Consider the following 14,910-nt stretch of genomic DNA (forward strand, 5'->3'; position numbering starts at 1 on the left):
TAAGAGCCCATGAATGAGTCTTGTATGTCCTATCCTTAGTCTGCACAATATACTCATAGCTTCCAGTCTCCTTGGCATATAGATATGACAAAGACACAGATGACATAATACTATGCAACCTCTGGTTTTTTAATGTTTTCCCAGTGGGACTGCTAAAGGTTTTTAATTTTCTTAAAGACAGGAGGAAATACATCCCTACATAGTAGTAGGCATATTCTGTGGGTTCTGGTAAGTATATGTAAAACTTTATTTTATCATAAAAATGTCATTTTATATAAGTAACTTACCAAGTAGTTACACTGCTAATTCCCACATTGACAGGAGGTGGGATGCATGTACATATCTACCCCAAAACATTAGGAATGGTAATGAATTTGAGAATAGAAAAGATTGCTAGCATTAAAATAATGCCTGTTGTTTCCTTACTTAATAAGAAAGCTGTTGCAGGAAGACACTGCCTCTGTTTGGCACTCATCTTATCGTATAGTGGCGAGGCAGTATAGCCAAGGACCGCCTACTATCTCAGCGGGTACCTTGTAACAAGGATAGTTCCAAATGCTGACAAGGATAAACATGTTACCCCTGCCCTGGGTGCAGTATAGAATATACAACCATAAAAACATCACCACCTAAAACCACCAAAAATTAAAACCACTACCCAAACATGAAAGAACTGGAGGGCACTGCAGTACACAGTACCCCCAGGCTCCCCTAAAAACTCAACAACCTTATTTCAAGGAGAAGACATGAAGGAAGGAATGCTTCCTATGCTTCCTCCCCAAACATCCCGCCAGCCACCAAAAATGGACCCAGTTTACTGTAGTTATCGTAAACTTTCAATTTCCTTTAGATAATGTGATGCAAACACCGACTTGCATTTCCAAAAAGTCACTTGCAATATGGAGGAGACAAATTATGTTTGAACGCCAAGGAAGTGGCTACAGTTCTAATTTCATGAGCTTCCACTTTACACAAGGGAAAAGCCTCCTCTCCAATCAAAGAATGGGCTTTTGAGATGAGGTCTCTGAGGAAGAATGCCAGGGCATTCTTCGACAGTGGATGACGTGAAGGATTCTTAATTGAACACCATAACGCATTAAAAGGTCTACGTATTCTTTCTGTTCTTTGAAGATAATAGTACTTTAGAGCTCTCACAGAACACAACACTCTCTCTTCCTCTTCTGGACCTAAAATTTGTCACAAAATTTTAATTACAAAGGAACATGGCCAAGGCTTGAAAGCAACTAATTTTTGGCTAGAAATCCCAAGGAAAAGGAACAGACAGCATCCCCTTGGGAGAAGCCTACTCTTCTGTCTATCATGTGGATCTCACTGACCCGTTTAGCAGTCAATAAGGCTACTAGAAAAAGGGTCTTTCTAGACAAATCTCTCAGAGAAATTGAGCGCATGGGCTCAAATCGTGGGCCAGATAACCACTTAGGAGCCACATCTAGGTTCCATGGCACTTTTGCTACCTCCTTCTGTCTTGTGGTGTCAAACGATCTAATAAGATCCAACAAGTCCTGATTAGAGGAAAGATCCACTCTCCTGTGTCAGAAGACAGAGCTTAACACGGCCCTATAGCCCTAGATCATTGAGGTTGACAGGCTCCTGTCAGTCTTTAGATATAACAGAAAGTCTGCTATTTCTACTACAGATATCTGAGAAGACAAAACTCTGTGCCTTCTGCACCAATCTCTAAATATTGTCCACTTAGCCTGATATACTCTGTCAAAGGACTGCCATCTGCACTTCGCAATAACTTGCAAAGCTTATCTTGAAAACCTTCTTTCTAAGGAGTTTCCTGATAGTTTGTAGCCTGTCAGGGCCAGAGTAGACAACCCCTGATGAAACTGCCAGAAGTGGGGCTGTTTTAGTGGAGGAGGTTTTTGAGGTAGCAGTCTCGGAAAGTCTGCCAGGAGGTCGAGAAGGTCCTGGAACCATTCTTTTGTTGGCCAAAAAGGAGCTACTACAATCATCGACAGATTCTGATGAACCTAGAACTTGTTTATCACTTGCCTCACCAGACTGAGAAGTGGGAATGCATAGAGGTGTTTGTTTGACCAGCCCTGAAGCATGGCATCGGTTGCCCATGCTAACGGATCTGGGACTGGCGAACAAAACAGTGGAAGGCAATGGTTTCTGTAAGTAGCGAACAGGTCTATGATTGGTGTCCCCACAACTTCCATAGATCCAAGCATACCTGCAGATCCAGTGCCACTTCGGGGTAATACTTGTTTCTGGCAGCTCAATTTGTCCACCAAAACTTTGAGCTTCCCTTGAATGAAGCATGTTAGAAGCTTGACCTGATTTTGTTCCGCCCATAGCAGACGGTATCTTGCTGTCCTGTAAAGGGAGAAAGAGTGTGTTCCCCCTTGGTTCTTGTTGTATGACAGGGCAGTCATACTGTCCAAATGCACTGCCAGCCTTTGTTGCACACTTCTGTCTTGAAAAATTGCAGTCCCAAATGAACTGCCTTCAGCTCTTTGACATTTATATGCCACTTCCTTTGCTCCAGGGGCCTAGTCCCGGAGACTTCTTTGCTCCCTAACAGAGCTCCCCAGCCTGGATTCAACACGTCTGAGTAGCAGTCTAGGTTGCGGTTCACAGGAAGGAGGGACTCCACCAGAGCAGGTCTTCTTTTATTTTGGAGGTCACCTGGAACACGAACATGTCTGGGTAGTTCTTCCTGTCCCAGCTGATCCTTAGAAAGTACTGAAGCAGTCTCATATGGAGTCTGCTTAGGAGAACCAACTGTTTTATGGATGATAACGTCCCCAGGAGGCTCATCCATTTGTTGGCGGAGCACTGACTGAGATGAAGAAACCTGTCCACTGTCTTCAGGCAAGACTATGCTTTTCAGGGATGGAGAAACCCGAAAACTCTGAGAGTCTATCACATCCCTAAATAGAGAAACCATTGAGAAGGAATCACCTGAGATTTCTGGAAGTTTATTGTCAATCCCAGATCCTGGGCCAGGAGAAGGGTCCTTTGAAGGTTCTCCGAACACCTTTCTCTTGAGTGGGCCAGCAGGAGCCAACTGTCCAGATAGGGGGAGATCTTGATTCCCATCAGATAGAGCCATTTCGCTAGGGGAGCGAGAACTCTAGTAAACACTTGCGGTACCATTGATAATCCAAAACATGGTGCATGAAATTGGAACACTGTTCCTGTACACAAACTTCAGAAAATTCTTTGAGTCCAGGGAGACTGGATGACATCATGGTTTGGTTTGTCTCCATCCTGAACTTGGTCTTTGGTACGAAGACATTCAGGGCAGTGACGTCCAGAACAGGCCTCCAGCCTCTTGACACCTATGGCACCACAAACAGACGGTTGTAGAATCCTGGGGAGTTCACGTTCTCTACTAATTCTATCGCCCACTTCTTTCCAGTGGTGCTTGGCTGCAACCAGAGATTCCGCAACAGGTCCAACCAAGGGGGCAACTACCTGTGGGCAGACCCCACCAACCTCCCTTATGCGACCAGTTTGACTCCTCCCAAGTTTAAGGCAGTATGTCATTGACCTTTGCCTAGGAGAATCAGCAGGACAGGCAGCCAGCTCCTCCACCAACACTTCACTAGCACTAGGGGCTACCAGGTGCTCTACTGACACAACACTGGCACTAGGAGTTACTGGGCACTCCGAATCACTCTTATTGCCCATAAGGACCTTCAGAGATGAAGCTAACTGAGCAACAGATTCAACAATCAACTCGAATCTCTTATCAATCTTACACTCGAGGCTGGCAATGGGGTTGGGTTCGGAAGCGAGACAGCTGGGTGAAGGAGCGGGTTGCACAAATGGAGAACTGGGAATGGAATTAACAGAAATCACAGGAACGTCAATATCAACATTAGTATTATCATTACCATGATCATTAGAGATTCCTGGCTAGTTAAAGACTTCCTAGTCTGTCAATCGGCAGCCTTCCTCTTCTTATCCTAGCCAGTTTATTTAAATGAGATCTCAAGGTCTTCCATTTCTTACTCTCCCAGTCGGCACATTCATTACATCTTAAATCTACTGAATAAACCTGTTCCCAAAGTCTGTGCAGATTGAATGAGAATCGTAAGATTCTTTAGCCAAATGCGTATTACAGCCTTTGCAGCAATCCCTAAAGCTAGTCGAACTGGAATCTGACATTTCGAAAACAAGCAAACTAAAGTCACAATCGGGATATAAATTCTAAATCCAATTAACCAAGTTGTCAAAATAATGATTAAACAGAGCCTAACTCTATCTAAATATGCTGAAAGGAAACCAAAGTAAGAATATTCACCAAAACAATGAAAAGACAATCAGAAATGACAAATTTCAAAATCAAAGCTGCTGCCAATAACTGGTGTACAGCCATCAGCTGGCAGAAACAAATTGAGCTCTTCGCTAGTTGCTCCTCTCTTACCCCCTCCCCTGGGCGGGGGTTAGTCGCCTAGCCAAAACAAAATAGCACGACCACGAATATGAAAATTTTAGCTGCTGCGAGTGAAACTAATAGCAATGTAATTACTTGCTACGTTACTTATACAGAATTAAAATTTCATCTAAGGTCCCTAAAACTGCATGCAATTCTGCTGTGAAAATAGATACAACATAATATTCTCCCACTTATTTCTACATTAAAAAAAGATGACTTCAAAGCTTAACACCAGCTGCTGACTGAGCCATCTGTGAAAACTGCAATGGAATTATTATGTTAGGAGGAATGATCTAAAAATATTGATTGCATTGCTTTATTGGATATTTCTGATTTCATCAAATTAAAATATCCACATTTTACATCTGGAAGGTTTGGGGGGGAAAGCTAACTAAACACCTCACGGTAAAGTCTCTGTCCTCAGGATGTTTAATTGATTGATAACACACTACACCCTATAAGCAAATGATTGAGGTTGCTTGGGGTGATTTTTATAAAATTGCCAATGCCCTTCATTTGTGATACATATGCTTGTTAAGGACTTAGGGAGCCTCTCAAAATTGAACCAGCTGAAAACTAGCAGATGTTGGTAACATATATCCAGATGATCTTACCACCATCTACAAGTGTGCTCTCAAAGGGAAATGACTTAAATACTCCTGTAGCCAATAATATTCCTGCATCATGAACTGAATGAAAATTATCATGACAAAATGAATTATTTAGATACTTACCTAATCTTAAAGTCAGCTTATATCTTCAAGCCATTAGGCACAATCAGCATTCAAAATAAAACAAAATAATGCTTGGCTAACTTGCTAAGACTGTCTTTGCAGTCACCTGTTTCCCACTAGGTGGAGTTGGAATGTTTAAGTTCTTGTCAGAATTCTTCATGACCACCCACTAAGGTGGCTGGGTGGGTTTCCACTTAAACAGTAGGTAAGTATAAAAATAATTAATTTTATCACAAAAATTTTCATTGTTTGGAATGAATCTTACTTACTGTTAAAGTTAGCTGATAACACTCAGTGAGGAGGGTGGGTCACTGTGGCCAGAGAAGCAATGTTCAGCCGAGCGAACTAAAGGCTTTTTAATGAGGGGAAAAAAGCTTCTCAACATTCCTGCCTATTGTGTGATTCTTACTGGAAAGTACTGTTGCCAGACATTAGAAACACAACAGGATCCTTACAGGGGGAAAAAGAACTAACTCATAGAGTACTAGTGACTCCTGTGCCTGAGTCAAAAGCCCACAACCGACAGTCTAAAACTAAGGACAACTACCACCTTTGTGCTCCCAAAATTCAAGTGGGATTTCCTAACAACTAATGATAAGATAGAAAGCAAGGTTACTATCATATTTGGTTCAGGAGAAAGCATCCCCACTGCAACGACAGGACTACGGGCTTTACACCTCATGCTAAATTTGAACATTTCACAAATAATATGAGTCAACAACAGTTACATCTCCCTGAGCTGCATGACAATCTTCTCTAGCATAAGGTTTTAAAGGAAATAAAGGTGTTTACACCATGGAAGCCATGAGGATTATTTTAAAAAATTGGTAAAAGCTCAGGAATCAGTTGAGTGTGCATGGACTCAAGCATTCTTGCACATAGGAGTGTTTGGTCCCCTAACACCACAGATAAATACTTAGCTCCTCCTCTTCAAGGTTTATGTCTGTCCAGGTAAACCCTTAAGAGTTCTAACTGACCATAAGACAGCTATTTCTTCATGCCTACCAGAGCAGTTGAATTAAGCACTATCACAAACCTGGGATGGGCTCTCACTTCTAATCTTTTCTCTAAGAAATTAAAGAAAATAGAGGTTGCCACCACAACAAAGCCCAAATACAAGAAAGGGCTTGAAGCTCAATAATATAAACCCTTAAGAGTTCTAACTGGACATAAGACAGCCACTTCAGCATTGCCTACCAAACCAATTAAATTGGGCACTGTCACACATCTGAGAAGGGCTTTCACTTCTATATCTTTTTCTAAGCAATGAAAGAAAAGAGAGAGGCTGCCACTAGAACAAAGCCCACATACAAGAAAGGGCCTGAAGCTCACCTACACACTTTGCTGCAGCAAGAGCTAAAGGAAAGGTGTCTTCAAAGTTCTTAAGTGATGCCTTATCAATATGCTCAAACTGAGGTATGTTAAAATCTGGAGGACTAGGTCTAAATTTCATCGTATAAACCATGATAGGAAGACTGAAATTTCCAGCACAAAAGATAGAAAACCTCTTAAAACTTTAAATCATGAGTGATATTCCAGTCAGCATGATTCAGAACAATGTAAAGCAGTATCTTTTGACCGCTGTAACAAAAAACTGCTTTGCATACCCAAGATACTGGCAGAACTTAAGTCAGGCTATCTAATGAAGAGGTGCTGGATATCACTCTGGACAAGCACCAAGATCAATAAAGTGACCACTATTATCGCTCCCTTGGCCATTCTAGAAATGCCCTTAGCTCATAACAGACAATGACAATCCCCATGAGGTCACATAAGGCATGTGGAGGTTTGATGGAATTTTCTCAAGTAAGACTGTCTGAAAAGATCTTTCCTGAATGGAAAAGACAAGGAACATCTACTGCCAAGACAGGAAGTTAGGGGAACCATTCCCTTTGAGGGTCACCAACGAGCTATCACAATCATCATTGCGTTCTGCAAAGCTCACAACTTGACTATTTCCTCACAACAGCAAACAGACAAAAAGCATGGAGGTCTAAATTCAACCATTCTTGAAGGAAGACATCAACTGCCCATGTCCTGAGGATCCTGGCAAGAAGGGCAGTAAAGTGGGAGAGTAGTGTTTTGAGTAGTTGTGAACAGATTGGTGTGTGGGTCTCCCCAGAGGTTCCACAACTTCTGGCAAATCTGAGGAAGAGGAGACTATCTGATTGAAGGCCTTGCCCTTTTCTGCTGAGTTGGTCTTCAATAACAATGTTTTTCCCTACGACAAAATGAGGTAAAGGAATGATGTTGCCGGGCTGTCCAAAGGAGAAGGAAATTTCTTTGCTAGCCTGAACAAATCTCTTGATCTTGTCTCCCTGTCATCTTATGTAAGGATCAAGAGGTTGAGTTGTCGGAAAAGACTGTGATCATATTGTCGCTAACTAGGTGTTTTGTGTGCATAAGACCATTCCAAACTGCCAAAAGCTGTAGTCTGTTTACCTTCCAACTCCCTGACATCAAATTTCTCAGAATGGCCCCCAATCTGCCTATATGACACCTGAGGATAGTGTACAGGTTGTTGAGGTCTACAGGCTAACCCATTAAAGTTCTCAAAAGTGGTAGAAAATAATTGTCTAACCATCCCTCTGTTGGAAAAACCCCTAAAAAGAGAGAGGTAATCTTCATCCCCAGATAAATAATTGACTGGATTGGAAAAGCATAGAGTAATCAACATTGAACAAAATGCCCAACTCTGAGGTTAGGCATAAAACATAATTCTTCCCCCTTAAGGTCGCCAGAAATGAATTGGTGAGAACAAACCAGTCATCCAAAAATAGAGAACAACTCTGACACCAAGCAGATGAGTCCATCCTGCTAAAAACTCCAACACAAAAGAGAAGGTGCATGTATATGATGAATAAGTTCATGTGAAAAACGTGTTTCATGTTATAAAAACAAAGTTTCTTGAAGTTTTAAAGCAAAAGAATTAAAATACTGCACTAACAAGCTTTAATACATAGCAACTCCATTCAGCAATATTAACACCATGTGCATAACACCAAAGTTCATTGTTTAATATAAAGGGCTTTGGCATTTGTGCAAGACAGTAGTTAAAAAATAGAAGTATATACTATTACCTGCAAAACCAGTTATGCTTTAATGCTGTGTACCTCATAATTTCTGATATTACCACAGGTAAACCTTCCTGTTTATACCAAGCAGTTCTTGCTAAATTTATTGTGCAAAGGAATGTCAGGAGCCAAGCAAATATCACAGGTGTGGGTCCCCTGGTGGTTACACACAGGCGTGTTCTCAAAGATGTAAGGTAACCTAAATGCACAAGCCAGGATATGGTCTGAAAAATACAAAGTGATAAATGAATGCATTATGTTTAATAATTTAAAACAAACACAAAATATAAATTTTCATAATAAAATTTATTATTTGGATACTTACCTACTGTTGAAGATAGCTTATATCTCCCGGCCGATAAAGCGGTGGCATTCAAACAAAAGATCGAATGGCTGCCCGATGACTGTCTAGTATATCTGTTCTCCACTCGGGTGTGTTTTGAATATTTTAGTTCTTGTCAGAATTCTCCTTGACAGCTTACTAAGTGTGGGGAGGCTGGGTGGTGTCTACTTTAACAGTAGATAAGTACCCAATTAATAAATTTTATTATGAAAATTTATATTATTTGGGATGAATCTTACTTACTATCAAAGACAGCTGATTCCCACATTGAGAAGAGGATGGTGGGTGGTGCAGTAAAAAAACCGCTCAGCCAATCGAGCTAAAGGTTTCTTAGCATGAAGCCTAAAACATTCTTACCTGATCTGCGACTCCTTTCTGGATCTTACTGCTGCCAGAAGTTGGATTCCATTCAGGGAGCAAGGTTCTCGTACATGTGCGACAAAGAGCAGCCTTCTGGAGAAAACGGCTTCAATTCAGCCAGAATAAAACAGAAGTGGGCATGAGGGGACCCCTGTGCCTGGGTCCTAAAGCCCTATATAACGACAGTGAACTAAAATAAATACCTTTATGATATAGTACAAGGACCCCCTAAACATAAATATGTACCTTCATGCTCCCAAAATATCAAAACCCAGGATTTATGGCAGAGCCTCAGAGACTGCTCTTTTTCAGTTTAGGAAAAGACTTTTTCTTGCTACTAGTAGCAGACTAAGGGCTTTACTGCTTTCAGACATGATTCTGCATACTTATGGTGGTGAGTGGCAAACCAAATTGCACTTGTACTGTGCTGCATTAATCCCTTCCTCATGCAACAAACTGTCATAATACTAAATGAAGTTGCAACTGTTCTCTCATTAAGAATGTTCACCTTCAATAAAGGTAAAAGGTATGGAGCTAATTCTCATGCACTAGCCTAACCAATAAACCTCGTGTTCTTTTGACAAAGATATTCTAAGTTTCTAAAACCACAAATATGACAAATTTTTAAGTAATTTGTATTTTTCCTAACTATACAAACCTAAGGTCCTTTACATAAGTAATTACTTTCAGCGAAGCTAGAACGGCCGTTTAACTTTCGAACAAGGTGGTTAGGCAGTTAACTAGCGTCCAGTTGGTGACCGGTAACAGACTGAGGGGTAGTATGAGGTGGGCATAAAACTGTTAAGGACCTCAGGTTTGTATAGTTAGGAAAAATACAAATTACAGTACTTCAAAAATTTGTCACTTGTTCCTACACAATACTGTATACAAACCATCGGTCCTTTACGTTAGGAAGACTTACTTCTTGGAGAGAGGAATCTGAGTGAGTCTCTGAACTGACTGGAGTTCGCCACACCTAGATTCTCTTCCTGGTCAAATAGGGTGAGGAAGAGTTCTGTACCTCTGACATATTACACAGAGTGTAAGAACTGCATGTTCAATGGTCAGACTTCTGGGCCTTTTTGAATGAGTGGGAAAAACATGACACCCTTTGAACCTTGCTAGGGAAAGGGGCAGGATTGCTTCTATAAGTCTAAACATAGAGAGCAGAATGGGTGCTTGATGTGACACTTACCTGCATCGGTCGCCAGTTCCAACACGTGACAGCTCGTTATCCTTCTCTCTGCCCATACAGAGAGAGAGAGAGAGAGAGTGAAGGATGATGAAGGGAGAGGAGGAGAGGCCAGCCACTCACACATCAACCCAACACCTCAGGCGAGATACAACCTATCCTCTTAGAGGAGCCAGGTAAGCTACACAACTTGTTGAGCAGCCACCACAGGACCCAAAGAAAGTGTCCAAGGACTTGTGGGCAATGTGCCAAAGGTAAATGGACGTGAAGGTGGTCTGGTGTGATTACACCCCTGCCTTCAGTACCTGAGGAACCAACAGATTCTTCCTGAATGCGAGGGATGGACCAATGCCCCTGACTTCGTGAGCTCTTGGACGGAACATACTGGTGTCATCTTCATCAGCAGCAGAGTACACTCTCTTGATTGTCTTGCAAAGCCAGAAATGGACTTTGTTCTTGGACATCTCTTTCTTGGACGAGCCAGTGCTAACAAAGAGTCGTTGACACTCAGGCTGGAGATGTTGAGACCTCTTAAGATAGCACCGCAGCACTCTAACAGGACATAGTAACATCCTGTCTGGATCATTAGCAACAAAGTCCTCTTGGGAGGGGATCATGAAGGACTTAAATCTGGCGTCAGGGACTGACGGATTCTGAGTCTTTGCTACAAATTCTGAGACAAAGTTGAGCGCAACTGATCCCCATCCCCTCGAGTGTTTAACGTTGAAGGAAAGGTCCATGAAGTTCGCCTACTCTCTTTGCTGATGCCAGGGCTAGCAGGAAGATGGTCTTGAGGGTCAGATCCCTATCTGACAACTCTCCCACTCAGGGAGCCTGAGGTCCCTGGGTGGGGAAGATCATCGAAGCTTCTCAGCAGCTGAAAAATCTCCAGGGAGGAGGAGATATCTACTCCTCTCAAGTGTAGAACTAGGCCCAGGGTGGCTCTATAGGCTTTCACAGCTGATACGGAGAGAAACTTCTCTCGGCAAAGAAAGACGAGGAAGTCCGCTACCTGCTGAATAGTGGCCACACCCATCTCTGCTGCTGTGTAGCGAGAAAAGCTTCTCACTAGCAAGAGATGCTGGATAGTTTCAGCCATGAAGACAAAGGGCTGCACTGCCTGATGTAACCATTCCACGTGCAGTTGACACAGGAGGTCGTGTCTGGGAGGAATCTCTCTGTGCTTCGGAAAGTAGAGCTAGCAGGCCCAGATACCAAACAGCATATGGCCACTTGGGAGCCACACCAAGGTCATTCTGAGATTTGGGGTGATCACCTTGTTGATCACCCTATGAATCAGACAAAACGGAGGGAAGGTGTAGGCATCGAGGTTGTCCCATGGGTGTTGAAAGGCGTCCTCTGCAGCAGCCCATGGGTCTGGTATGATGGAGCAGAATACTTGGAGATTTCTGTTGTGCCGGGTGGCAAACAGATCGATGGAAGGATGACTCCACACCTCAAACAGCCTTTCCATAATGTCTGTGTGAACGGACCACTATGTCCCTATTACTTGATCCTGGCGACTGAGCTTGTCTGCCACTACATTCCTCTTGCCTGGAATGTATCTGGCTGACAGTTATACTGCCCACTTGTGCAGCTGCACTGTCAACTGATGAAGTAGAAGGGATACTAGACCCGCTTGTTTGTAGACATATACCACTACCGTGGTGTTGTCGCTCATCAACATCACCGAGTGTCCCATCAATCAATCCTGAAACCCTTGGAGAACCAGGAAGGCTGCCTTGAGTTCCAGGATCTTGATGTGAAGGTGCTTGTAGTTTCAGTCCCACCCACCTGAAACCAGCAACTCTTCCAGGTGTGCGCCCCATCCCTCGTTTGATGCGTCTGAGAACAAAAGCACTTAGGAAGGGGAGTATGCATCAGTCCCATTGGTGCTAACAACCTTATGTTAGTGCTGATGACGGCAGAACTTGCATATGTTGTGTGGATTAATGTTTTCCAAAATGGTGGAAAACAATCTTTCAGCTAACACACTATGTACATGAAATTCAGAGCGTTAAAAATGGAGAGGCAGGTGACAGAGGGCACAGAACCACATCACCCCAACAACCGACCTAGTTCCCTACCAGCAGACTCTTCCAACTGTCTAAGGCCAGTCCTAGGCTTGGGTCACAGACGGGCGAGGGCACCAACACCTTACCTCTTACGGGGGAATGCGAAAATGATCACACACACTGGGGGACTTGGAACGATTCCCTAACAAATTCTAACTTTTTAAAATGCTTTCCCTGAACCGAAAGGGGAACGGAACGTGTAGCTAAAGAGGAAGTCTCAGCACTAACTAAAGCATCAGCAAAGGAAAACCCTATACTGAGTGAGAACAAATACAGACAAAGGACCTGCTGAAGGGGGAGAAATGACAGATTGGTGACCTGACCTAACTAGTTACTTTTGCAATCTATCTGCGTCCCTTCTCTTCCTATACTAATGAACTTATGCAGAAAGTCCTTTGAAAATCTCTACTTCCTCAGATCTACTCTCAAGATCACACTTGAATTGAGCTGAATTGAATATAGAATTTAGGCCAAGGGCCAAGTACCGGGACCTATGAGGTATTCAGCGCTGAAACGGAAATTGACAGTAAAAGGTTTGAAAGGTGTAACAGAAAGAAAACCTCACAATTGCACACTGCAGCCAGCACAATGTGTCTGTCCTTCAAAAACATCATCCTACTAATACAGTAATCATTCCTACAGAACCTGACGTTCTTAGTCTTGATTCCAGTGGAAGGCATCCTAGGAAAAATAAACGCTCAGTACCGTGATAGCATGAAACAGCCATGAAATACCAACAAGAGCCTATACACAATGGCAGCAAGGAGAATTCTGACAAGAGCTAAAACATTCGAACCACACTTGGTGGAGAACAGGTGTACTAAAGTCATCCAGACAGCCATTCGATCTTTTGTTTGAATGCCGACTCGCCTATGTGCGCAGAGATGTAAGATATCTTAAAAGTAGGTAAGATTCATCCCAAATAATTTTAATTTCATTACAGTCTAAACAGAAAAGGTTAGCTCAAGGCAAACTTGAATAAAAAGAAAATAGTGTGTTTAGTACTGCACTATGATCAAGACAAATTGCAATATATCAAAATATCTTCAAGCTAACATGAAATATAATTCAAATTTTCTGTTAAGTATTTGTGAAAATAAAATTCTATTATAGCATATAAAATTTGTCTAAAAGAAAGTGAGAATCTTACCTGCACTCCAACAACAAGAGCATCTACCCAATACATTAAGGCCTGCCCAACAAACACGTAAAGGATGGGCTCTAACACACACAAAATAAGAGAGAAAACGGATATAGCAATCCTTGTGTGGATAATTGCCATCTGTTTCCTTCTCCGCACAACCCATTCTGACTGCTTCCCAATGTAATATGCTGAAACAATGGCGAGAAGAGAAAACGTTGGAACGTCCAGGATGGCTTTTTGAAAGCATAGGCCAAAGTTGAGTTTTTTGGCATTCCATGAACTGAAGTCCATGTTGCCACAAAAGGCAGTCATATTAAAGTACATATGAGCCATTTTGTAAGGAATCACAGAAGGCAGATTGATACTCAGTAATGGAGAATATCACCCTGACAATATTCTGTTCATTCACAAGAAAGATTTGAATGTATAAAAAACACTTCACTTCAAGATTCCGTCAATAACACAATAAAATGGAGTCTCTTTCAGTTGCCTCCATTGTTGATATACTTTCATTCAACTTGTTCCACTGTCATTGTATTACTGAAAAATGGTTCATTTACATAACTCAACATGACTGAAGCATCCATATCTTGATTAACGCATCCAAAATGTCCATAATCTTGATATGCTGTTTCATCCTATGCTCTCTGTATTAGGGTGACCTGAGAAAAAAAAATGAAATCAGACTACGAAAACAAAGGCATATCTAGAATAATCTCTGCAGCAGAGCAATAGTAGTCAATAATTTTAAAATACCAACTTAAAATTTACACTGCACATTGCTAGAATACATCAGATTTACTCAAGTGCCTGTCATTCATCAAAGTACAAAGCACAAACCGAATCACCTGACTCATAATTAACCTCACATACACACCTTATAGGCCAATGTAGCCTAACCATATAACTACATAATATATATGGTCAGTCATGCAAGCTAATCAATTTACCATACAGTAAAGCAAATTTGCATCATACCTTAGCTGTACGTTGCAAAAACACAATATATTGTTATCCAATTTCTGCCACATACACTAGAGGTTATGTCTAAATGTAATATGCACTAATCTCCTCTCTTTTGAAATAATTTTTAAAGCAACACTCACAAACCATACTACTGAATAGTATGGCACAGTCCATTGCTTGTGACTGAGAACTTACAAAGCACATGCACACCTGGCAGTACAACAGAACCTATCACAAGCCTTACTCAACCAGTGAGTGACAGCCTGGAATCACATGGGCTGTAACCCGACCCTATCACAGAAACCCAAGAAGTGTTCCCTCCACTGCCAGTCTCGCCTCAGTGGTAATGTAAGATGCATAAGAGTAAGATGCACAGATGTAAAACCAGAAAAAGATGCAGCACTTGGGTAACTTACAGCTTAATGTGGGTTAAAAATAGCTTAACTGCTTCATCACAGATCTTATAAGTATGAAGGAAAAAACACAAACACTTTGTAAAAAAACTGACGTACTCTGTATATATGACAATTAAAAGGCATAAAATATTCATGTGTAATTTTCCTCCTTCCTCAAATTAAATTTTTTAAACACACACGTGTTACCTT

General features: G+C 41.8%; 1 protein-coding gene across 1 annotated transcript in view; it reads right to left on the minus strand.

Moving 5' to 3' along the window:
• Positions 1 to 13,808, minus strand: part of LOC136824986 (ATP-binding cassette sub-family C member 10) — a 173,146-nt gene extending 159,338 nt beyond the window's left edge. The window contains 2 exon segments of the mRNA XM_067080977.1: positions 8,296 to 8,449; positions 13,346 to 13,808. Coding sequence (XP_066937078.1) covers positions 8,296 to 8,449; positions 13,346 to 13,672 — 481 coding nt within the window. The 5' untranslated portion in view covers positions 13,673 to 13,808.
• Between the last annotated feature and the right edge of the window lie 1,102 nt (positions 13,809 to 14,910).

The sequence above is a fragment of the Macrobrachium rosenbergii genome, chromosome 36 (assembly GCF_040412425.1).
Source record: "Macrobrachium rosenbergii isolate ZJJX-2024 chromosome 36, ASM4041242v1, whole genome shotgun sequence".
Taxonomy (NCBI): Eukaryota; Metazoa; Arthropoda; class Malacostraca; order Decapoda; family Palaemonidae; genus Macrobrachium; species Macrobrachium rosenbergii.